The 23303-nt window shown below is 47.0% G+C and overlaps 2 protein-coding genes across 6 annotated transcripts in view; one reads left to right on the forward strand and one right to left on the reverse strand.

Annotated features, from left to right (window-relative positions):
* PTGR1 (prostaglandin reductase 1) overlaps nt 1–10037 on the reverse strand; it is a 29586-nt gene extending 19549 nt beyond the window's left edge. For both annotated transcript variants that reach the window (XM_073345616.2, XM_073345617.2), the window contains exon 1: nt 9698–10037. The gene's annotated coding sequence lies outside the window, so the exon portion shown is untranslated. The remainder of the gene's footprint in view (nt 1–9697) is intronic.
* Nucleotides 3122–19537, forward strand: LOC144930569 (uncharacterized). 4 transcript variants are annotated; one of them, XR_013635849.1, is made up of 4 exons: nt 3122–3306; nt 11581–11947; nt 14810–15102; nt 18027–19537. XR_013635849.1 is itself a non-coding variant. In XM_078852950.1 (3 exons), exons 1-3 carry the CDS (start codon nt 3292–3294, stop codon nt 15013–15015), a joined length of 588 nt encoding a protein of 195 aa, XP_078709076.1. In that variant the 5' UTR covers nt 3122–3291; the 3' UTR covers nt 15016–19537. The 4 variants fall into 4 exon arrangements, 2 of the variants coding, with proteins under 2 accessions (XP_078709076.1, XP_078709077.1); XR_013635850.1 differs by adding an exon at nt 10017–10204 and having other exon boundaries at nt 11581–19537; XM_078852950.1 differs by having other exon boundaries at nt 14810–19537.
* The last annotated feature ends 3766 nt before the right edge of the window (nt 19538–23303 follow it).

A 23303-nucleotide genomic window follows, 5' to 3' on the forward strand; every position in this document is an offset into this window, starting at 1 on the left:
TTCAGATACTAAAAGACACGTGTGGGGTTTGTGGTAGGCCAATGGAGAACATACAAAAGGTGTACATTGTTGGATCATATTAAAGAAGTTCTGTATTAAAATCACAAATGAGTTTGATTCCCCAGAGTTTAAATTCCAGGGTATTACTAATTAAGAGGTCTCTTGGTTTTTGGTACTGTTTCTCTCCCTCTGTGTGAAACTTGCAAGCTGCTAATTGTGTTAGTACATTCTAAGACAGTCTGTTCTCAAAGCAATTCACACAGAGAGACTCAAAGCAATACTCTGTAACAACAGAAACAGCACTCAGACTCCCCGCCCTTTTGTTGTATTAACAATTGTGATTAAAATAGAGATAGAGAATGTGTGTGGATAATAACTGAATGATCAGGGAGGTGCCAGCCTAAGAATCCAGTGTCCATCGGCTGAAGAAGGCGTCAAATAGAAATAACCAGAGGACCCCCCGGAGGGCAGACTGGAATCCACCCAACAGCCTCAAGAATGGGAGAACCAAAGAACAAGATAACATCTGGCAGCATGGAGCCGTCGGGAATGTGCCATCTGCTGATGAAGCAATTCCCATAGACTGGCATAGGAAGAAATTCCTATAAAAATGGACTCTGGAAAGTGAGAACTTTGGGGTCTGATTCTGCAAACCAACTTCCAGGAGCATCAGATGAGCATCTGACAAGGCCCTGCTCCCTCCTCATGTCCAGGCTACCTGGCCAGTGGCTTGGCATGAGCAACTCTAAGGCTGGTAACTATGATAACAACCTTGCAGAACCTGTGTGTGTGAGAATGAATGTGTGAATAAATATGAAATTGAATGGAATGTTATAGCTATAACTAACTGCTTACTATGATTCTTTCTGTATTCACAATAAATGTGGTATTTTGCCTTTTTCCCTTTAATAAGATCCTGCTGGTTTTTATTTTATTGGTATAACATTACTTTGGCCCACTTAAAAAGGAACCCTGCCACAATCCCTGGCATTCAGCAATAGTACATGTTACACAAGTGCATTAACTGATTTCACAAATAACCAGCAATACTCATCTACCCACTGTGTCAAAGGTTAGAAGCAAGCTCCTTACATGCAGTAAAGAGGATAAACCTATATGATACCATGAATTCCCATTCACTGTCTATCTGCACCTGCTGTAGACCCCTAAATCCCAGCAAGAACATTACACCTTTCGCTTCAAGTTCTGTCTTTCCCACACAGCCCCTATGCATCTAAGGTTATTAACAGAGCCATCTTAAAAACCGTTCCCCATAATCAATTATTGCATGATCAGGATTAGAGGAAAAGCCAGATGGTATTGTTATCTGTGGCCATGGGCACTCTGAACACAAATAAAAGAGCAGGAACTGACTCACCACTCTGGTATACCTGTGATCTGCAAATACAAAGTGACAGCCCTCACAGCTGCACCAAAATGTCTTTAAGAGTTATTGTACAAGTAGAACCTAAGGAAACGAGAGTCATTTCACCCGGTGATTTTTAAAAATCCAGTCAGCATGAAAACATCACTGGCCAAACTTTGTCCTGACTTACCCTCCTGCATTTCACACACATCATGTTTCATATAGCTCACAATCCTAGAGATCACTTGCTGTGTCAATTTATTTTAAAAACACTTCAGCTCATAGATGAGCTGATTCATTAAGAGTGTCTGTAACTCTGTGTCCAGATTATGTCCACTTCAGACTGGGAATGAAGCCACTCAGTCACAGATGCATTTGAAGCCCTTGGTTTTGCCTGAGGTTCACAGAATACTGAATATGACATGCTGCCTTATACTGGTTTATTGTTAAACTAAAGGAGTTCTCTTTAAATATGTAGAATAATTAGAATTCTCTACTGAATAGCTCTATAGATATTTCTGTAAGACTGCACAACAGAGATACGATTAGCAAAAGTACATTTAATGGCTATTAAGGCTGGACATACCCCATCCACCAAAAATCTTATAAGAACAGAAATCAGAAGGGGAAAGACTTGTACATTCCTTTCCACATACATATTGCCTGCAGTGCTGTGGACAACATATTCCAACACTCCATAAGGTTTTTGCTTCCATATCCAACAGATACCCAAAAGCAATGCGTATCCTGCTTTCTTCTAAATCACACTGTATAAAGCCAAGTTTTAAATGATCAAGTTTGCTTTTATGTCAATTGTAGCAACAGATCAGCACATTTGACTGTCCCACATTCAGGAATTTGGGAAGTTATTCTGCCTTAACGTAGCTGAGGAGATTTACAGTTTCGTGGCAGAGTGCAACTTTTGTTTCATTCCTTTGTCAGTTAGTATTGTTTCTCCCTGGATTCTTTATTGTGAATTTTGAGTCGGACTCTGGTTTGGTTTTGCTGCCAGTCTCAGTTCATTTGGCCGTACTGCTGTGTGTGTTAGACCAAGGTCTGTTTTCTTCATATTCTCTCTGAAAAGGCTTAGAGGCTTTCAGACATGCATGACTGAAATGAAAATGTTTATTCCTGAGCACAATATATCCACTGTGCAATAGTTCAGTGGAGGTTTTGTGTTATGGGCAGACGCCCAGACTTAAAAAAACTAGAGAAATTATTCAGGGAAACAATATCTTACCCTGTTACCTCTCTTCCTTACCTGGTCTACGCAGTTGTTTGACACTCTAACAATAACAACAGTACTTAACATTTTTTGAAACACCTGTCAATGAAACAACCTGAAGAACTTTATAAATACTAGGCTGTACAGGTTATAGTCTGGAGGTGACATCAGGGGACTGGACAGCATCAGACATTATGGGATCTACTCCTGGCTCTGTCAATGATTCGATAAGTGATCTTGGTTATGTCACTTAAGGATTGATATTTTGAGCAACTGCAGGTCCCACTGACGCCTATCTGCATTTCATATCCCTCATTGGCAATATGGGGATAATAATGCTTTCCTACCTTCATAAAGCACTTTCAGGTCCATGTGGGGAAATGTGTGTTATAAGCCAAGCCAAGCCAAGCCTGAATAATGAAGTTATTTGCAGGACAAATTCCTGACCCTGCATCATGAAATCAGAATTGCTAAACTGTCATGACAATGACACTGCATTCTCAGTTCCTTCAGCACTGTTATCACAAACTGACAGGATATCACAGTGCAGAAATGCAAAGTCATCATGTGTCAGTGCTTCACTACAACCGAACGTCATGATGCTGCAACGTCAAAATTCAATACTCTCCCTGCCTTACAGCGTAGACTCACAGGATGGAGGGCAAGGCCAGTGAGAACCTGAGAAAACTGAGAACCTCCCATGAATTTTGGAAAGGTGAGCAACTCTACAGTACTAAAAAGCCCATTAAAATCTATAATGTCTGGACATATACAAAACTAAATTGTAAGACCGTGGATATCTTATAGCCCAGAATATTTTAGGAGATTGGTGATTGACAGGCTAGCCAATAGTTTTCAATCTGAGGGTCGTGACCTCCAGGGGTCACCAATAGGTTTCAGAGGGCTTTACCAGATCTCTTTAAATTACACTTCTAGCCCTTTGGGTCATGGAGAAAACGGCAAAACCATAAGCCAAGAGTCAACTGCTTTAGAATGGGAATGATGCCCTGGCTAAAATCCACAACCAGCCAGAAACAATAGCTCTAAGATTTGAACTGCTCGGTAAGTCAGTCAAGGCCTGGTGGACTCTAGTTCTGCAGCACAGAATGTGGCATTTTTCCAACAAGCCACAGAATTCTCCATTTTGCTGCACCCAGGAGCCTGCCACTTTGCTGCTTCTCCCTGTCCTAATGGGACCTGTATGCAGATGCCTCTTACTCTCCAGCTTTCCCCTCAAAGGGAAAGGAATTGCATTACAGTTTACATGCCCCTGCTCTGTTCCAGGCAGCAGGGCAGTTGTGACCACCCTCCCTTCAATGCCAGATGAAAGTATAAGATAACTAAACTACAGCTTAGGGCAGTGCTCTTCGCTATTTTTGAAGTGGGGGCCACTTTGGCAAGAAACCCTCAATGTGAGAGCCACATCAATCCAACACAGATGGTTGAACACTCTGAGTTCTTGGTTGATATGGTAATATTACCATAATTGGTAATATTGCTTGGGGGTGCAGGAGAGGGTATGGGGGGCTGGCTCTGGGAGGGGGCTCAGGGCTAGAGCAGGGGCTTGGGGTGCAGGAAGGGGTGAGGGGTGCAAGCTCTGGGAGGGAGTTTGGGTGCAGGAGGGGACTCCAGGCTGGGGCAGAGTGTTTAGATGCAGGAGGGGGAACGGGGTGCAGGAGGAGGTACTGGGGGCTGGCTCTGGGAAGGGGCTCGGGGCTGGGGCAGGGGTTTGGGGTGCAGCAGGGGTTATGGGGGACTGACCTGGGAGGCTGCAGGTTAGGTGGTGGAAGAGCTATTCAGAACCTGGCCATTGAATGGGGTGGCACTTACTTTGGGCAGCCCTGGCCTCACGCCGCTCCTGGAAGGGGCCAACGCACCCCTGTGGCCTCTGTGGGGGCACAGGACTCTGCACACTGCCCCTCTCTGCAGGCATTGCCCCCCACAACTCCCATTGGCCACAGTTCCCCGTTTCCAGCCAGTAGGAGCTGCGGGGGCAATGCCTGCAGAGAGGGGCAGCGCACGGAGACCTCTGCTCCCTCACTTATCCCCCAGGGCCACGAGGGCGAGCTGGCCGCTTCCGGGAGCAGCGTGGGCCCAGCGCAGGCAGGGAGCTTCCCTTAGCTGCAGCCCCACGGCCGCTGGAGAGCACGATCGACAGGGAGCTGCACTTAGAATCCATGGGAGCCGCAACTGGCTCACGGGCCGTGCAGTGAAGAACACTGGCCTCGCAATATGAGGGGCCTCTAAAGAAAAAACTGAATGTTACCAAAACCGTTTGGTAAATAAAGGAGATCTGGGAAAAAAAGATTTTTTACTTACATATGCAATTAGTTCAAAGAATTTGTCTAAAATTTATTTGTCATGAAGTCATCGTTACAGAGAAGGGTGCTGAAAATGAGGATTATTTTTCTATTTTTAAAACTTTGCCTTTCTACATACACAAATATAAAGCTTTCGGGTTTATATATTCAATGTCCTTTCTGTGAAAATAATAAATTGGTGTTTTTTGTGTTTTTTTTTTTAAATGGTACAGGGCCTCTTATGCTTGACATAGTTTAAGGCCTCTGAATATCATCATCCAGCCCTTCCTCCCTTTCTTACCATTTTCCCCTTCTTTATGGATCTGCCACTTGCAGACTGACTTTCCTCTCTTGGGGACCCAGACCCAAGCATGCTTTGCTTCTCAGCTACTGTGATATTTCAAAGGCGTTTTCACAGCAGCCAGCAAAGGATTCTGAGGTTTGCTTATGACTATGGCTACGTTGTAGTCACGGGTACTTTCAGTAAAAGTCATGGGCAGTAAACAAAAATTGACAGCCCGTGACCTGTCCAAGACTTTTACTATACACCCGTGACTAAAACTTGGGGGGTTGGGGGATGGCCCAGGGGGTGCTGCGGGTGCTTGGGGGGTGGTGCCTCGGTGGAGGGTTGGCGGGGCTGGGGCAGGCTTCCTACCCAGCTCCTCCTGAGCTCCCTGTGCTGCCTCCACTCTGCCCCAAGCCCCGGCTCTGCAGCTCCCATTGCCTGGGAACCGTGGCCAATGGGAGCTGCGGGGGCGGTGCCTGTCAGGCCGGCAGAGGCAGCACGTGAAGCTAGGAGCTGAGGGAGGGGAGCCCCCCAGATAAGCCCTGACCTGCACCCCAATCCCCAGCCCTGAGCCCCCATTCCACTCCCAAACTCCTGCCGCTGGGAGGCAGCAGCCCGAGGATGCCCCAGCCGCAGCCGGTGCACCTGGCCCAGGGGCTGCCCAAGCTGTTCAAGCGGCCCCAGGGCCAGGCACACCAGCTGCTGCAGAAGTCAAGGAGGTCACGGAATCTGTGACCTCCGTGACAAACATGGAGCCTTACTTATGACCATCAAAAGGAGGGAACACTGAGGCATGTGGAGAGGAAGCAATCAGCTTTATGTAAGCAGGGGAATAGGCCCACTATTGTGGGGATTTTCCTGGCTTATGCACTACCCCAGTGAAATGGGCTAGCGAACGGATCTGAATCCTCACTCTCCCTTCCTCTACCCAGAGGCCTGCCTGCCCTTGAGGGCTCCCCTTCCACCCTCCTGTGTGGCAGAGTCCTGGTAACCCTAACAAGGCTGGGCCCAGGATTCCTGGGGGGGGCTCGACCCCCAACCTTGTCGTGGTCACCTAGGGCAGTGTCCCCACTCCAGGGTGCTCTCTCTGCACTGGATGCTTCCCTGACCCACTGATCGTTAATAAATTGTATTTGCCTTGAACTGCATGTAAACAGCAGTCAATTTTTTAAAAATCAGGAAAGGCTAAAGGAAAACACATAACCACCACCAGCATCTCTGTAAGAGCAGTTCACAGTCTGTTCCTCACAAGTCCCAGGCCTCCTTCTCAGGCCCTGGCTGTGCCGCAGGGATGCTGCGGGTCGGACACTTGCTCTGGTGGTGGCCACACGCCCTCACCTCTAGGTGGCAGGATCCTTCTTCCCAGCGCCGACCCCACCCTGTTGGGATTATGATCCCCCTCCAAGTCTGGTCTGCAAGGCCTCTCGGCTGGGGGTGTCTCCCTTTGCTGCTTCCGCTGCCCAGGGTCCCCCTCGCTCTCCTTGGCTGCTCACCACACCCGCTTCCAGACAGCTCCAGCTCCACTCTCTCAGCACTGCTGCTGCTCTGGCCCCACTGGCTCTGGTTGCTGCAGTTCTCCTCCCAGCACAGATCTGTTCTCTGGGCTGCTTCTGTGGCTCTGCTCCCAGCCCTGGGCTGCTTCTCTGGCTTTTGCTGCTACAGCTCTGCTCCCAGCACGGATCTGCTCCCTGGGCTGCTTCTCTGGTTGGCACGGCTCTGCTCCCCAGCTCAGCTCGGGCCCCAGCTCTCTCCTTAGCTGGGCCCCACTCTGTCTGACCCAGGCACTTCCAGCTCACAGGGAGAGGGGACCTCCCCGGCCTCTTGACTCTGTCATTAGCCTGCCTGCCCTGTCAATCAGGCTGACCTGAAGCATTGGCCTCTCCCCATTCCTCCTAGGGACTGTCAGTCTCAGGGTCCTGATTTCCCATTGACCCTTCCCCTTTCTTTTGTTACTGGGAGCTAGCCAACCAAAACACCCCCAATGAGTTTTAGTAAGGGGCTAACAGACCCCTTACATTCACTAAAGAAACCCATTAAATTCCTTGAGCAACAATGTATGGGTTGACAAAACTAGAAGCCTCTTTTATTAAATGGCAGTGCTGTAATCATGAAAACCCTGCATGCATCAGACTTGGGTTTGCAGTGAATACTAAAAGCTCCCAAGTCTCATATAATTGTGGAAACAATAATTACGTTGTCTCTCTTAACTGTTAATGTAATGTTGGGATCTGCCAGCCAAGGCAAAGCAGTTCCCCTTTCCCATGATATAGTCAACTGATGAATTCACAATATGGCTTCCCGTGGTCAGTAGCACCTGTTCAGGAGAGCGACAATTTCTCAACACAAGTGGGTAAAACTAGAGATGTCTTCTGCCCAACATGTAACATGAGTTCAATATAGGTAGGAAGGATGCATACATGAGGACTCCCTGTATTGCTGTCTATTCAGGGCACATTCCAGGGCGGAGGTGGGAAATCTTTGAAACTTTTCACCAATCAATTCTTGCAGCCAGGTTGGATTGGCATTGCTGTGTTGCTATTTGCACTGATGGTGCCCAAGCTACCACAGAAAAAGACAGTGAACAGAATCCAGTCTATTGCACCCCAACTCATTTGGGCACATTGTTCAACTCCCTGGGAAGCTTCAGCAGCTCACAGGATTCCATTGAAGCTGAAAAGGGACTTGATGAGGCTGTAAAAGTTCTGGGTTTTTTAATGCATGCCTCTTGGCTATTTTTTGTCAGAAAATGAGCACTCAATACTAGCAGCTCTGAGGGTGATTGGCTTTCAAATAACAAAGATCTGAACTGCGTGTCTGAGCACAGAGAATGCATAGGGATTTTCCTGGCTGAATGCAGCTCTGCCGTTGCTAAATAGGTCATGGAGCAGTGCTGGCTTGCTCAGAGTACTTCTCTCCAGGGACTGGATAGAAGATGGGTTCTCCACTTCAGGGTTGTAACTACCCTACCCATATTATTAAGTGGGAGGGGGATCCCAGCTACACAGACAAAGGCCCCATATCTATTCTGGTGTGAAAAATGAGGTCCCCACTGTGGAAAAGGTTGAGAACAGTCGGACAGACTATCATGCATTCCTAGTGTTGCTACACAATATATAAAAATTTCAGGACAAAGGTTCAGCATATATAAAATTATGAAGAAAATACAACATATTTCAGAACATTAACTATGATCCCAATAACTATGTTAGATTTTGCTTTCACTAAGGTCATTAGCAAAACTCCCACTGATTGACACAGAGCAGAATCCGACTTTTACATTGTTAACACAGATTATTAGGAAGCTGTGGTTCTATCTTGCATACCATCTCTGAAGTAGTTTTATACAAATACAGATTCTTAAGAGGCTGATATCAAAGCATTTTTCAAAATTTTAAAATAAATTTTACTTGCTTGTTTATCCCAGTCTGTAGGAACCTTGAAAAACTTTCCACCAGGTTTAATTACTGGCATTTCCCCACTTCCAATCCACTTAATTTAAGGCCAGGTTTTCAAGAGTCCCACTTCCATTCAGGCACCAAAATAAAAGGCCACATTTTCATAGGCAGCACCCAGTGTGCTGAGTGCCTGTGGAAAAATCTTACCTTAGGGTACACTGAATCCCCCCTGCCCCGTGGCAGTGAATCTCAGAGCCCAGGTCAACTGATTTGGGCTCGTAGGACTTGCGCTATAGAAGCTGAAAATAGCAGTGTAGACATTCCTGCTCTAGCTGGAGCCCAGGCCCAGAGACCCACCCTCCTCACCAGGTCTCAGAATCTGGGTGGGCATGTCTACACTGCTTGTTACTACAGGTCCCACTCAGGAGTTCTGGGCTGGCATAACACATGATAAATTTTTTTGAAAAAAAAAAAAAATCAACCTGCCAGATTCAAGAAACATTCTCAAGTTAAAGCCTAATTTCAAACAAACAAAGCACAACTTTCATAATCAGTGTGAGACTAATAAACTCTTACATTCATAAAACATTTTTTTAAAACTTTGAGGCCATATACTGTTTTCTTTATACCAGTATAAACCCAGAGTAATTCCATAAACTTTAATATAGTGACATTAGTGAAATTAAGGTCAGAATTTGGCTTTTACAGCATTTCTCACCACTCATGTTTCTTTCCCGCCCTAAGCTCCAGCTAGACAACGAAAATATACTGAGCTTCCCTTTTTTATAGTCAGTTTCACTCTCTCCTTCCCCTGCATTAGTTCTGGTGTTGCAGTGTTTGGCTTACAAACACTGCCAGGGACTATCTAAATTAAGTTTTTTCACTACAATTTATAATTTAAGGAAACATTTCTATTACTCTTAGATTTCTGGAAAATGCTATTTATTACAAAACCCTAAACTTTGGCCTACTCTGAGCAGCCATTTCTCTATCAGAATTGGTTTGAGATAAGACACAGCATTGGATCGACTTTTCAAATGTGTAAGAGCCTAGATAATGATGCCTTTTAATTATCATCAACTCAGTCCCAGTTACTACTGTTCATTCCTATCGCCCATTACTAACCTGTGCAACAGTTAATGGATGCAGCTTCTTTGGACACTGAAGTTAGGCTGCTCCGTTCTGCTTTCCCACTCTTCTGGCTCCAGAAAGTAGGGGTCACGCCACTATCATTATCTGTATTTCCTCTGATGCCACCTGCTGTGTCCTTGCGTCGCTACAACCAATAGCTCTCTCGCAGCGCTGCAGAAAGGCTGAGTTCCTGGACTGCATGCTTTTCTTAAAGGACTTTTATATTCTCCTGACTTCCGTCTCCCTTTTCAAATGGAAAATTATTCCTGCACCTAGAACACAGCTGAGATGCTATCTCTTGCTTGTACTACAGAGAAAAACCTGTTAACAACAGCACTGCTGGGTTTGGGTGCTGGAGAGACTGAATGAGAGGGCGATATGAGGATGGGGAAGACAGCTAAGCAGGTGGTAAACAAGAAAATGCGGAGGGAATGAAGGAAGGGAACAGTGATTTGTACCCGGCACTCTTTGGCTCACGCATATAACTTCAGGTTGCAGAAGGCAAGTAATAACAAAAAAACAGAGGTTTGTCCTCTCCCACTATAGAAAGTTATTAAACTAGTTCAACTGTATTTCCTCCGACACGGAGTTTTAATTGCTGCAGTGTTCTGGATCATCACTGCAGAATATTGTACTGTGACTCCCAGTGCACTCACCCCCAGAAACAAAACAAAACATGGACATTCCTAATCTGGGAAAGACCCTGGGTCAAATTCATCTTTAGTCTAACTCCAACTAAGTCAATGGAGTTACAGCAGGGATCAGCCACCTGGATATAATAGTCTGAAAATTAGAAGTTTTGAAAGAGGTGACTTGAACAAAACCCACGCTGGAATCTGTCAGTTTCTGGTGCTTGCAGTACTTCCTTAGCAGTTAATACTGCAGTGTGTGGATTAACTTTATGACAAGGGACAAATGTGGTCTTGAGACCCTCTCCTTGTAAGGCTGAGGAAAAATTTGATCAATTGGAATAGTGGCTGACTACCTCCAGTTTTTGGGTGCCCAAACTGAGACAGCTTAAATGGACCCCTGATTTTTAGAATGGATGAACACCCACCCTCTAAAATTCAAGCCCCTTTATTATATGTCATGGTGGGCACCCAAAATCTGAGGCACTCAAAATCACTGTCAATTTTTTAAAAATCTCGGTCCATACATTTTTAATTCTAATCCATCCACTTAGCTTTCTTACAATAAGGTTGCTCCAACTTTGCACTATTCAGACCTACAGAGGCAGTTCGTCTGGTGCCTGAGGTCTGCATTTCACTATCTATACATGTTGTGACTCAAGTAAACACACTCAACCTAGATATTTCTTTGACCTTGCAGTTTCTCTGATAGATTAAAAGAAGCTGCCAGTTGGCTGAATTTCCCAACAATAAAATGAAACATTTCACAGATGTTGGCCAACCAGGTGGCTTGGGATTGTCTAGTGGGTAAAAATAAAAGGGGTGAGGAGCGGGGGAAGCACTCAAATCCTGTTTCTCAGATGTTTATGAAATTGTCTCATCATCACTCAGTCTCCAGCAGAATCCTCCAGGAGCAAGTCAGGTACTGAGTTCAGAGAACCAGCTAGGTGCTATCTGGGAATGCATACTTCCTTGACAGAGCTGGTGCTAGGCATAAACAGACTAAGCAATTGCTTAGGGCCCTGAGAAGCTCAAGGGGCACCACTATTTGCTTTTTATTATGTGTTGTGAAGGGGAGGGCAAAAATATTTCTGCTTACGGCCCCCAATGGGCTAGCACCACCTCTGTTCCAGAGCCACTCGCCTAGAGCCACTGACTCTGGCACCGACTTTAGTGCTGTTGAGGCCGACTCCATGGCCGGGGCCATCTACAGAGTTGACTTTTCTCTTGCATCTTGCTATCTACCAGACGTTCTCTGTGCTGACAACACCAGAAGTGTCCACAGTGGCCAAGGACCTGCTCTGCCTTTCAGTGCCAGGCTCTCCACTCCTGCCCAGATGTCTTGGCATTGTCTTCTTCAGTGCAAGCACCGGTACTCACTACATCCTCAGCGCTCGCCCATTCAACACTGGCTTCTACGGAGCAGCCCTCAGAGCAGTCTTCAGAACACCTCCAAATCAGATGATCGGTACTGTCAGCAGGCAAGTTTCACCCCAGTGCTTCACCCACACCTACTGCTTCTCCTCATCCATCCCACTTGCCAACTCCTTTTACACCACCTGGTACCAGAGCTCCCTGGCCACTGGATTTCTCCTACTCCTCTTTGGAGTTGAAGGTAGGATCTTACATATCCAGGTCTGATTATGGCAGGGTTCAAAATTTGCTCCCACCCTCCTCATGGAGATCCAGATCTCAACACTGATGCTCTCATAGGAGCAGGTCTAGGGACAGCGCGCCATGGGGTACTTATAACTGGGGCCTGATGTCTTCTTAGTAGCTGTTTTGGAACCGATGGGACATGCCTCCAGCTTCACAAACTCCTCTGGTGCCTCATGCATCTAAGTCTCCTCCAAGGCAACAAGAAATGCTCAGTGTCAACACTATACCCTCCAGCAGCATGATTGAGAGCTACTTTGGGAGTCTCTGTGCATTTGGTGGGGCCCTGACAGCTAGTACATCACCCCCAGTGAAGACAACAGTCTGATAACCTGGTCTTTGCCAGCAATCACATACACAAATCTTTGGCAAATTTGGTGGCATTCAACCTATGCCCCAGTGTGGAGAATGTTCCCATGCAGTTTAGCAGCAGTGGTAACTTGCACTTCAGTTGGATCTAAGTTAGCAGCACCTAGACATGCCTCTCGAAACACAGCACCAAGAACACATCAGTGACCTACCATTTTCACCTGGCAAGTTAGGAAACTGAGTTCCACCTGTAATGTCGGAGACGGAATGAATTGAACATCCACCACCCAGCATCGCAAGTGCAAATACTTGCCATTGAGTGGACTGGCATTCCTTGGAGAACAACCAGCTAGTCAAGTGGGCAGTCCCATTCTGCCCATTTGCTCTCATGCTCCAGGAGCTTATCCCATTGAGAGTCACATGGTGCACTCCAGCAGCTTGTCCCATTAAGAGTCCATAGCCTTCAGTTGGAGGAAGTTCCACACTTTCACCCTGCAGAAGCAGGCCAAAATATAGAGCACAGACACGATCACAGTTTGGGCAGCATCCACACTTATCCTACTCAAATTTCTGACATGTGTTAGAGCCTTAAATAACAGATAATCAAACTATGCATACAAACCACTTCGCCCACTACTGAAATACGACCACCTCTGGGGTAGAATGCAGCAGCTGCTTAACCCCTACATAGCTATGCAAGTTGCAACTCCCATTAGGACAAGTAAAAAATTCCACCGCTCTAGGGAGCTGGAGATAGCTGAGCCCCTATTCTCAACCTCACCGCACCTACAGAATTTGGGGCAGCGTCAGGGACAGCAGCGTCAGGGACAGCTCCCTTACAGCCTTATGTGACCTGACAAGTGTCAGTTTAAGGCTCCAAGTTGCTTTGTGGAGTTGGGAGATTGACTGGCTGCCTGGTGAGTGAGGCTACGTAGGAAAGCTAACCTAGTGGGCACCAGGTGATGGGCAGGCCTTGGGGGCACTTTCAGAGCCCAAGGTCACATACTGCTAGCATAGCGCATAAGTGTTAAGCAGAATTTTATGTGATATCGTAAGGAATGAAGATCAAAAAGAACATAGGCTGCTATGTGCAGAGAGACAGAGGCTTGGACTCCTGGATAGAAACTCCATCCAGGCTGCTTGTTTCAGACTTTGTTGAATTTGAAGGATGGTCAGTTGGCTTCTGTCAGCGCTTTAACATGGCTGTGTAGTCGCGGCCCCAGTGCTGGGGGAGAGCTCTCCCAGCGCTGTAATAAAACCACCTCCGCAAGGGGAATAGGTACCAGAACTGTCTACACTGCCACTGTACAGCGCTGAAACTTGCATCGCACAGGGGTGTGTGTTTTTTTCCACACCTGTGATAAATGAAGGGGGGGGGGGTTAGCTCCTTTTTGTGGACACCCAGCCAGACAGTAGCTATAAAATCCCTCTTAGTAGCTGTTCTCTACTTGCTGTACCTGTAAAGGGTTAAAAGTCACTGGGATGCATAGGTAAAAGGAGTGAGTGAGCATCTGGCCAAAAGAGCCAGTGGGAAGGCTAGAACTTTTTTAAATTGAAACAAGACTCCCCCTTTGTCTGTCTGTCTGTTCTCCCAGAAGGAGGGGACAGGGCAGAACTATGCTGTAAGAAGCTTGGAGCCAGGTATGAAAAATTATCAGGATTGTGATAAATAAAGTTGGGGGATAGCTCCCTTTGATGGACACCAGCCAGCCAGTTAGCTGTATGATCCTTCTTGGTAGCTGTTCTTTGCTTGCTTTACCTATAAAGGGTTAAAATGTCTTCCAGGTAAAGAAAAAAAAAGTTGGCACCTGACCAAAAGAGCCAATGGGAAGGCTAGAACTTTTAAAAAGGGGAAAGAAACTTTTTCCCTTTGTCTGTTCTTTCTGGGCTGAGGGACAGAGCAGCAATGCTGTAAGCAGCTTAAGTCAGGTCTGATCATAACTCATCAGATCATGCCTAGAACTACTTATCTGAACACCAAATGTGTTGGGGACACTGGGGCATGGCCACTAGGTAACTGGAGGGGATGGAAGACCACGAGTGTCGATGAAGCCCCCTCACACTAGGTGTCCTTGGCCCCCCCTCCCGCCTGGAGGCACTCTGCAGCAGCTCTGCATACTAGGCCCAAGTATCCTTGGCCTCCCCCGCCTGGAGGCACACACAGCAGTTATGCTGAGAATCTGCAACAATATGCTGCAGAGTCAGACTGCCTGAAACTAAGCAAGGCCACACAGGGCAGATATGGAAGAACAATGCTGAATAAAGCAGCTTTATGTATAGTTTAACAAATGATACAGAGAACCAGGGAACTAGCTGGGAACTGGATTGGCTGGCTATATGGATACTTGGGGCAGCTTGCTATTGGATAAGTATGCTGGGAAAAAGGATGTATAAAAGCCTGTGTAACTTCCTGCTCTGGGTACAGGATTTGAGATTCAAATCTCCCTGTACCTATTTGAAGCTTCAAATAAACTTTTCTGTTTCTCCACCCCGTTGTGATTATTGGGTGTAGCACACCGGGTAACGAACCACTCAAGCTGTTGTTCAGCCTCTCGGCACTGGGTGCCGGCAACAGCTTTTGGCGTCCCTGGGTGGGCCAGAGGCTGCAATTTAGCCTTGCCCGGACCCCTCCTGGAGGTCGAGGATTGCGGCGAGAACCGACGCCCAGTGCGCACTGGTGAGTTCACCGGGGCCTCGGAGGAGACGCGATTTGATTGACCGCGGAGGGCACAACGGTGCAACGCACTCATGTAGTGGTGAAGCAGTTGTGGTAGACGACGGTGAAGAACTGGTCCCTTGGATAAGGTAGGAACCTTTTGAAATCCGGACTGTATGCTCTGTTGGAACCTGGGGACGCCGAGAGTTACCCTGTAGGTATGGGACAGGGACAGAGCTCAGGGGTTAGGGCACGGTGTAAGCCCCTAGAGTGCATTCTAGCAAACTGGAAGGTATTTGGTGCGGATCCGATGACTAAGAGCCAATTAAAACGATTCTGTATAGTTGACTGGCCTCAATATCAACTAGAGGACCAGGAGTGGTGGCCACCAGGAGGGTCAATTAATTACAACACGATCCTCCAATTAGTTTTGTTTTGTCAGTGAATGGGTAAATGGAATGAACATATATACGTATGAGCATTTGTTTCTGACTCTATGTACTTGACCAGATATTTTACAGCACCGTAATCTGACTCCGACTGGTTCGCTAGCAGCTAATGTTAGTCCCCAGACCCCCACCCCCACTGTAATGGCAGAACCGGTGTCCCCTTCGGCCCCCACACCTCCACCTTATAAGGGTAGGATGCCTCGGGTTACAGAGATTGCCCCCTCGGTGGGACTCTATCCTTTGCTTACCGAGACTGTTGTGGCTTGCCCAGGGGCAGACAGATGTCAGGCTACCACTATGCAAGTTTACACCCATGTACCCTTTAATCCTGTGGATTTGGCTGCTTTCAAAGCACAGGCAGGAGAGTTTTCCACCAACCCAAGCAGGTTTATATCAGTCTTTGAGGGGTGCCTCAGTAGTCACAAGCCGGATTGAGACGACTGTAATATCCTCCTGAGAACCCTGTTGTCTGAGGTAGAGGAATCAGGTTACAGCTAAGGCAAGGGGAGTGTCAGCGTTCAAGCGAAGAAAAAAAAAAAAAAGGAAAGGAAGCTATCTGTCAAGTTCCTACCCCAAGTAACCGTAAGCGGCTCAGGGCATTTCTGGGTATGGCAGGCTTTTGCCGGATATGGATCCCACAGTTTGGACTGTAGGCTAACCCTCTGTACGACTGTGTAAAAGGAGCAGATCATGACCCCTTCTATTGGACCCCAGAGGCTGACAGGGCATTTAAAATCCTGAAAAGAAAATTGATGGAAGCCCCGGCTCTGGGCCTACCGGATCTCTCTAAGCCATTTCAGTTGTATGTACATGAACGAAGGGGGGTGGCCCTAGGAGTGCTTACATAGCTGTTAGGGGCATGGAGATGTCCCGTGGCTTATTTTTCTAAGCAACTGTATCAGGTTGCAAAGGGTTGGCCGGCATGTTTACCGGCAGTCGCAGCTACTGCCCTAGTGCTTGAGGAAGCCGGGAAGCTAACATTGAGAGGGGTTATGCAAATCTATACTCCCCACATGGTCCGAGCCTTATTGGATGCAAAGGGAGGGCTTTGGCTCACCCAGGCTCGGATTGCTCGGTACCAGGCTAAGCTGTTAGAGAACTCTGAAGTCACCCTACAGCCTTGCCCCTCCCTTAACCCAGCCACTCTCTTGCCAGAAACAGAGGAACAGAAATATGACTGTTTAGAGACCATAGATGTCCAGTACTCCAGCCGTCCGGATTTAAAGGATGTACCCCTCCCAAATGCAGATTATGAGCGGTACACTGATGGTAGCAGTACTGTAATAGATGGGCAAAGGAGGGCGGGTTATGCTGTTGTGGCCCTCCATGACACTGTGGAAGCTGAAGGTTTGCCTGCTGGGACCTCTGCTCAGCTTGCCGAACTAATAGCCCTGACCCGTGCATTGAACTGTCAAAAGGAAAGCGGGTCAACATTTTTACTGATTCAAAGTATGCTTTTGGTGTGCTGCATGCTCATGCTGGCCTATGGAAGCAAAGGGGAATGCTGACAGCCTAAGGCTCCCCAGTCAAGTACGGGCCCCAAATCCTCCGGCTCTTAGAAGCCGTACAACTTCCCTCGGAAGTGGCGGTGGTACACTGTAAAGCCCATCAAAGGGAGGATCAAGATGTGACCAGAGGTAACGCCCGGGCAGATAGAGAGGCTAAGCATGCTGCCACCCTGCCATCCCCTCAGGCTGAGAACGCCCATATACATGCCCTTATCCCATCAGTAGGGGAGCTTCCAACCCCTCAGTACTCTGGGGAGGAGAGACAGCTAACTGACAAACTCGGTCTCCGGGAAAAGGAGGGATGGCTCCATTCCCCAGAAGGGAAGGTCCTCTTACCAAAGGGCCCAATCCGGCCAGTGCTGCAGAAACTACATCAAACCACTCATGCTGGCAGGGAAGCACTTATCCAACTAATGGGAAAATACTTTATCACTTCCGGACTCCGACCCCTGGCTGCCCAGGAACAAGCGGACTGCTTAGTCTGCCAAAAGAATAACCCCCGACCGGGACATCCTGTGCCACCAGCTGCCTTAGGACCCACTCCGGGCCCTGGATAAGTGTGGCAAATAGACTTTACTGAGTTTCCCCGGACCCAAGGGTTCAAATATCTCCTTGTTATAGTGGATTGGTTCAGCGGATGGCCAGAAGCCTTCCCATGCCGTAACTGCACTGCCAGGACAGTGGCCCTCAAGTTTGTTAAGGAGATCATTCCTCGCTTTGGATTCCCCCGTGGATGGAATCTGACAACGGGACACACTTCACGTCAAAAATCATTCAAAGCATCTCACATGCCTTACAGATCCCCTGGAAACTCCATACGCCCTGGAGACCGCAAGCCAGTGGGGTAGTGGAGCGTATCAATCAGACCCTTAAATGGCATCTCTCAAAAGTGTCCCAAGAAGCCTCACTGCGACGGCCTGATGCTTTGCCCCTCGTCCTACTCCGTATCTGCGTTCTCCCAAAGGGTAGATTAGGGCTCAGTCCCTTTGAAATTATGTTTGGAAGGGCATGGCCTATGAATGGCACCCCGGTTCGGTCAGCAGAATGGGAGTTGGGTAATGTTTTTTTGTCACAGTATATGTGTTCCCTGTCTGCTGTTCTCTTGTCTCTTCACAGGTATACCAAGGATTCCCAGCCTCTCCCCTTGGACACTCCCGTCCACTCCTTACAGCCCGGTGACTCTGTGCTTGTTCGCACCTGGAAAGACGAGCCTCTCCAGGAAAAGTGGAAAGGACCCTATACCGTCCTGCTGATCTCCCATACAGCGGCAAAGATCGAGGGACACAAGAACTGGATCCATCACTCTCGTCTGAAGGCAGTACCCGCCCCCTCGTCAGCAGAACAGTGGACCGTCCAACTTGCTGACTCCTCATCTAGTGACGATCTCGGGCTAAAGCTACTGTTTAAAAGACACAAATAGTGGGCACCTTAATGCTAAAATGGGCCCACCCAGGTACTGGAGACCCAGGGTTAGGAAGACTCTGATGATAATTAATTGGGTAACATTGTTATTCTCTGTATTGGTATTTCCAAACTGTGCATATCGGGAACATAACTCCTTTGTTTCGCTTGCGCACCATGTTGCTAATTTAACAAACCAGACTGATTGCTGGGTATGTGCTCCAACTCCACTGTCCCCCAAAACGGGAATGCCCCTTGACATGCTGCCCTTGACCCTAGCAGAATTAGCCACCACCAAAGAGCAGGAAAGAACGGACTCGCCGTTCTGGAACAAGACCTCTTTACAGTAGGCCACCTATCAGGTCCAGGAGTATTCAGTTGCAGTACTCACTGAGGGAGTGTTATGTTTTACCCGAAACCAATCTGATCACTATGGGCATCCTGTGGGAAAAAGCTCCTGTGTTATTACACAGTGGGCTGATGGGTATTGGATAAAGACCAACAGGGGAGGCCAACAGTGTGGGTGTAATGGTTCCTCCCCTTTTAGGGAAACTCTTACAAATAATCTTACCACAAAAGAGGAGTTTAGAAATGTAACTTGCCGTCCAGTTAATATCTCCAATGTAGCAAGCCAATGGTGGGTTTGTAGTGGTCCCTATGGTGAGTAATTTGAACGGCACAATTAGAAATGCCCCCACTTGTACCCAATCAGGAGGATGGGATGGCCGCCCTAGGGGCATATGAACTGTTTGGAAAAGCAGCCTTAAATATCCCAGGAATCCCCTTAAGAAACAGTCCTTACTGGGCCCTACAGGGTCACTATTTTGTATGTGGCCGAAAGGCTTACAAGGTGCTGCCAGCCAACTGGACAGGTAGCTGTTATATAGCTCATGGAGTTCCTCATCTTTCCATAACTGCCACACTGCCCAAAAGAAAGATTAGAAATGCCTGAGACACCTCTGTTGAGTCACGAGAAAAGACCCTGCAGCGACTGACTACGGCATTGGAGGGCAATACGAAGAATCCCCTCACAACCGAGAAGCTTGTAGGGTACTCTGTACTGGGAATAGCGCCACTGGTTTCCGGGCCAGCCATGGCATGCATTGGCCGCTATACTGTAAGGCTGCAAATGGTACTTGAGAAAGTTGCCTTAGAGTTAGAGGACTCAATTAGTGATTTCGGGTCAGCAGTAAAAACATTAAATAAAGAGGTACAGCAGCTCAGGACGTTTTCCCTCCAAAACAGGCTGGCTTTGGACTATCTCTTGGCATCCCAAGGAGGGGTCTGTGCCCTCGTCGGGCCCCGATGTTGTGTATATATAAATGATAGCAGTTATGAGATCTATGAAAAGGTGGTACAGTCTTAGGCCCATGTCCGAGCCGGAGCACAGGTTGCCTATACTGCCCCAGAGAACGATTGGTTGCAAACCTTGTTTTCAGGCTGAGGTTTGTCGTCTTGGCTTGATGGCTTCAAGGGACAGGCCTAACAAAGAAAATAACAGAACGCAATGCCCCTCACGCGATTACAGACATGAAAATTGCGATATTACAACAAAAAAACTTCAATCCAGACTCCAGCGAGAGACTGTTGAATTGGAATTCATTTGCAAATTGGATACAATTAACTTAGGCTTGAATAGAGACTGGGAGTGGCTAAGTCATTATGCAAGGTAACCTATTTCCCCTTGTTTTTTCCTACCCCCCCCCGACGTTCTTGTTAAATTTAATTTGTGTCCATTTATTCTTTTACGTAGAGACTGTCCAGTTTGACCAATGTACATGGCAGAGGGGCATTGCTGGCACATGATGGCATATATCACATTGGTGGATGTACAGGTGAACGAGCCTCTGATAGTGTGGCTGATGTTATTAGGCCCTGTGATGGTGTCCCCTGAATAGATATGTGGGCACAGTTGGCAACGGGCTTTGTTGCAAGGATAGGTTCCTGGGTTAGTGGGTCTGTTGTGTGGTATGTGGTTGTTGGTGAGTATTTGCTTCAGGCTGGGGGGCTGTCTGTAGGCAAGGACTGGCCTGTCTCCCAAGATTTGTGAGAGTGTTGGGTCATCCTTCAGGATAGGTTGTAGATCCTTAATAATGCGTTGGAGGGGTTTTAGTTGGGGGCTGAAGGTGACGGCTAGTGGCGTTCTGTTATTTTCTTTGTTAGGTCTGTCCTGTAGTAGGTGACTTCTGGGAACTCTTCTGGCTCTATCAATCTGTTTCTTCACTTCCGGAGGTGGGTATTGTAGTTGTAAGAATGCTTGATAGAGATCTTGTAGGTGTTTGCCTCTGTCTGAGGGGTTGGAGCAAATGCGGTTGTATTGCAGAGCTTGGCTGTAGACGATGGATCGTGTGGTGTGGTCAGGGTGAAAGCTGGAGGCATGTAGGTAGGAATAGCGGTCAGTAGGTTTCCGGTATAGGGTGGTGTTTATGTGACCATTGTTTATTAGCACTGTAGTGTCCAGAAAGTGGATCTCTGTGTGGAGTGGACCAGGCTGAGGTTGATGGTGGGATAGAAATTGTTGAAATCATGGTGGAATTCCTCAAGGGCTTCTTTTCCATGGGTCCAGATGATGAAGATGTCATCAATATAGCGCAAGTAGAGTAGGGGCGTTAGGGGACGAGAGCTGAGGAAGCGTTGTTCTAAATCAGCCATAAAAATGTTGGCATACTGAGGGGCCATGCGGGTACCCATAGCAGTGCCGCTGATCTGAAGGTATACATTGTCCCCAAATGTAAAATAGTTATGGGTAAGGACAAAGTCACAAAGTTCAGCCACCAGGTTAGCCGTGACATTATCGGGGATAGTGTTCTTGACAGCTTGTAGTCCATCTTTGTGTGGAATGTTGGTGTAGAGGGCTTCTACATCCATGGTGGCCAGGATGGTGTTATCAGGAAGATCACCGATGGATTGAAGTTTCCTCAGGAAGTCAGTGGTGTCTCGAAGGTAGCTGGGAGTGCTGGTAGCGTAGGGCCTGAGGAGGGAGTCTACATAGCCAGACAATCCTGCTGTCAGGGTGCCAATGCCTGAGATGATGGGGCGCCCAAGATTTCCAGGTTTATGGATCTTAGGTAGTAGATAGAATATCCCAGGTCCTAATAACATCAGCCACACTATCAGAGGCTCGTTCACTTGGACATCCACCAATGTGATATATGCCATCATGTGCCAGCAATGCCTCTCTGCCATGTACATTGGTCAAACTGGACAGTCTCTATGTAAAAGAATAAATGGACACAAATCAGATGTCAAGAATTATAACATTCATAAACCAGTCGGAGAACACTTCAATCTCTCTGGTCACGCAATTACAGACATGAAGGTCGCTATCTTAAAACAAAAAATCTTCAAATCCAGACTCCAGCGAGAAACTGCTGAATTGGAATTCATTTGCAAATTGGATACTATTAATTTAGGCTTAAATAGCCACTCCCAGTCTCTAAGTCATTATGCAAGGTAGCCTATTTCCCCTTGTTTTTTCCTACCCCCCCCCGCCCCAGACGTTCTGGTTAAACTTGGATTTGTGCTGGAAATGGCCCACCTTGATTATCATGCACATTGTAGGGAGAGTGGTCACTTTGGATGAATTATTACCAGCAGGAGAGTGAGTTTGTGTGTGTATGGGGGTGGGGGGTGAGAAGGCCCATCTTGATTATCATGCACATTGTAGGGAGAGTGGTCACTTTGGATAAGTTATTACCAGCAGGAGAGTGAGTTTGTGTGTGTGTGTGTGTGTTTGGGGGGTGTGTGAGAAAACCTGGATTTGTGCTGGAAATGGCCCACCTTGCTTTTCATACACATTGTAAGGAGAGTGATCACTTTAGATAAGCTATTACCAGCAGGAGAGTGGGGTGGGAGGAGGTATTGTTTCATGGTCTCTGTGTATATAATGTCTTCTGCAGTTTCCACAGTATGCATCCAATGAAGTGAGCTGTAGCTCACGAAAGCTTATGCTCAAATAAATTGGTTAGTCTCTAAGGTGCCACAAGTACTCCTTTTCTTCTTGCGAATACAGACTAACACGGCTGTTACTCTGAAATGGATCAGGCACTAAATAATTTGACCATGACAATAGATGGCATCTTAGTAATTATGATTGGCTAACATATTAAGTAACAGATACTAGTGCACAGATTAAAGATTGACATGTTGTTTCAAGATACTGTTTACTTGGAGGAGTATTTAATTAAATGCACATATAGAAGTTTGAAGGTACTGAGCAATTTTTTCTTCAGGTGATTTATTTAGTATATATGCAGCTGGCCTGATTAATACATACAGAGAATGAGTCTACCACTCTTAGACAAGGAACCACTAACCATTAAAAATGACAAACATCAGATCTTACAGCTACTACAGATATTGTCTTTTGTCTGCAAGCATGGATGTACCCCAAAAAATTATGCCAAGTTCATCAGGAAAGATAAAACCCTTCAGACTCCTCAGTACTGAAACACACCTCTCACAGAATTCCACCCAGCACGTGTGAAGAGTCTGGTTTACAGTTTAACATCTTTATGCTCAATATATTTCATCATGTAGAGGACAGATCATACAATATAAGACATCCTAATGCAATGTCTCTCACTAGCTCAAGCCCTTTCCTGAGAGACCTTGGAGGATCATCTGTGCTCTGTCAGTGAGGCAGGGTCCTTTATGCACCTTGCCTACCCTACCCCTGCAGCAGCCGCCCCCATCTTAACCTGGTACAAAACAGTTCTCTTCCCCAGTTTACCTGAGACTCCCTTCATAGACTCCTGCTTCTTTTGTTCTGCCTTTCAGTAATTTTCCACAGCTCTCAAACCCACCCATCCCCTTCAGACAAGAGGAAGTGTCCTCTCCCAGCTAGAGCAAACCTATTGTGCCAGACTGTTTTACTTTGAATAGATGATCTTGAGTGCTGATCACTCACCACTGTAACCCTGCTAACTCATGGGGGATCCACATACATACAGGCTTTCCAAAACACAGTAATGTTATACCATTTCATAAAAT

The sequence above is a fragment of the Lepidochelys kempii genome, chromosome 5 (genome assembly GCF_965140285.1).
Source record: "Lepidochelys kempii isolate rLepKem1 chromosome 5, rLepKem1.hap1, whole genome shotgun sequence".
Lineage (NCBI taxonomy): Eukaryota > Metazoa > Chordata > Testudines > Cheloniidae > Lepidochelys > Lepidochelys kempii.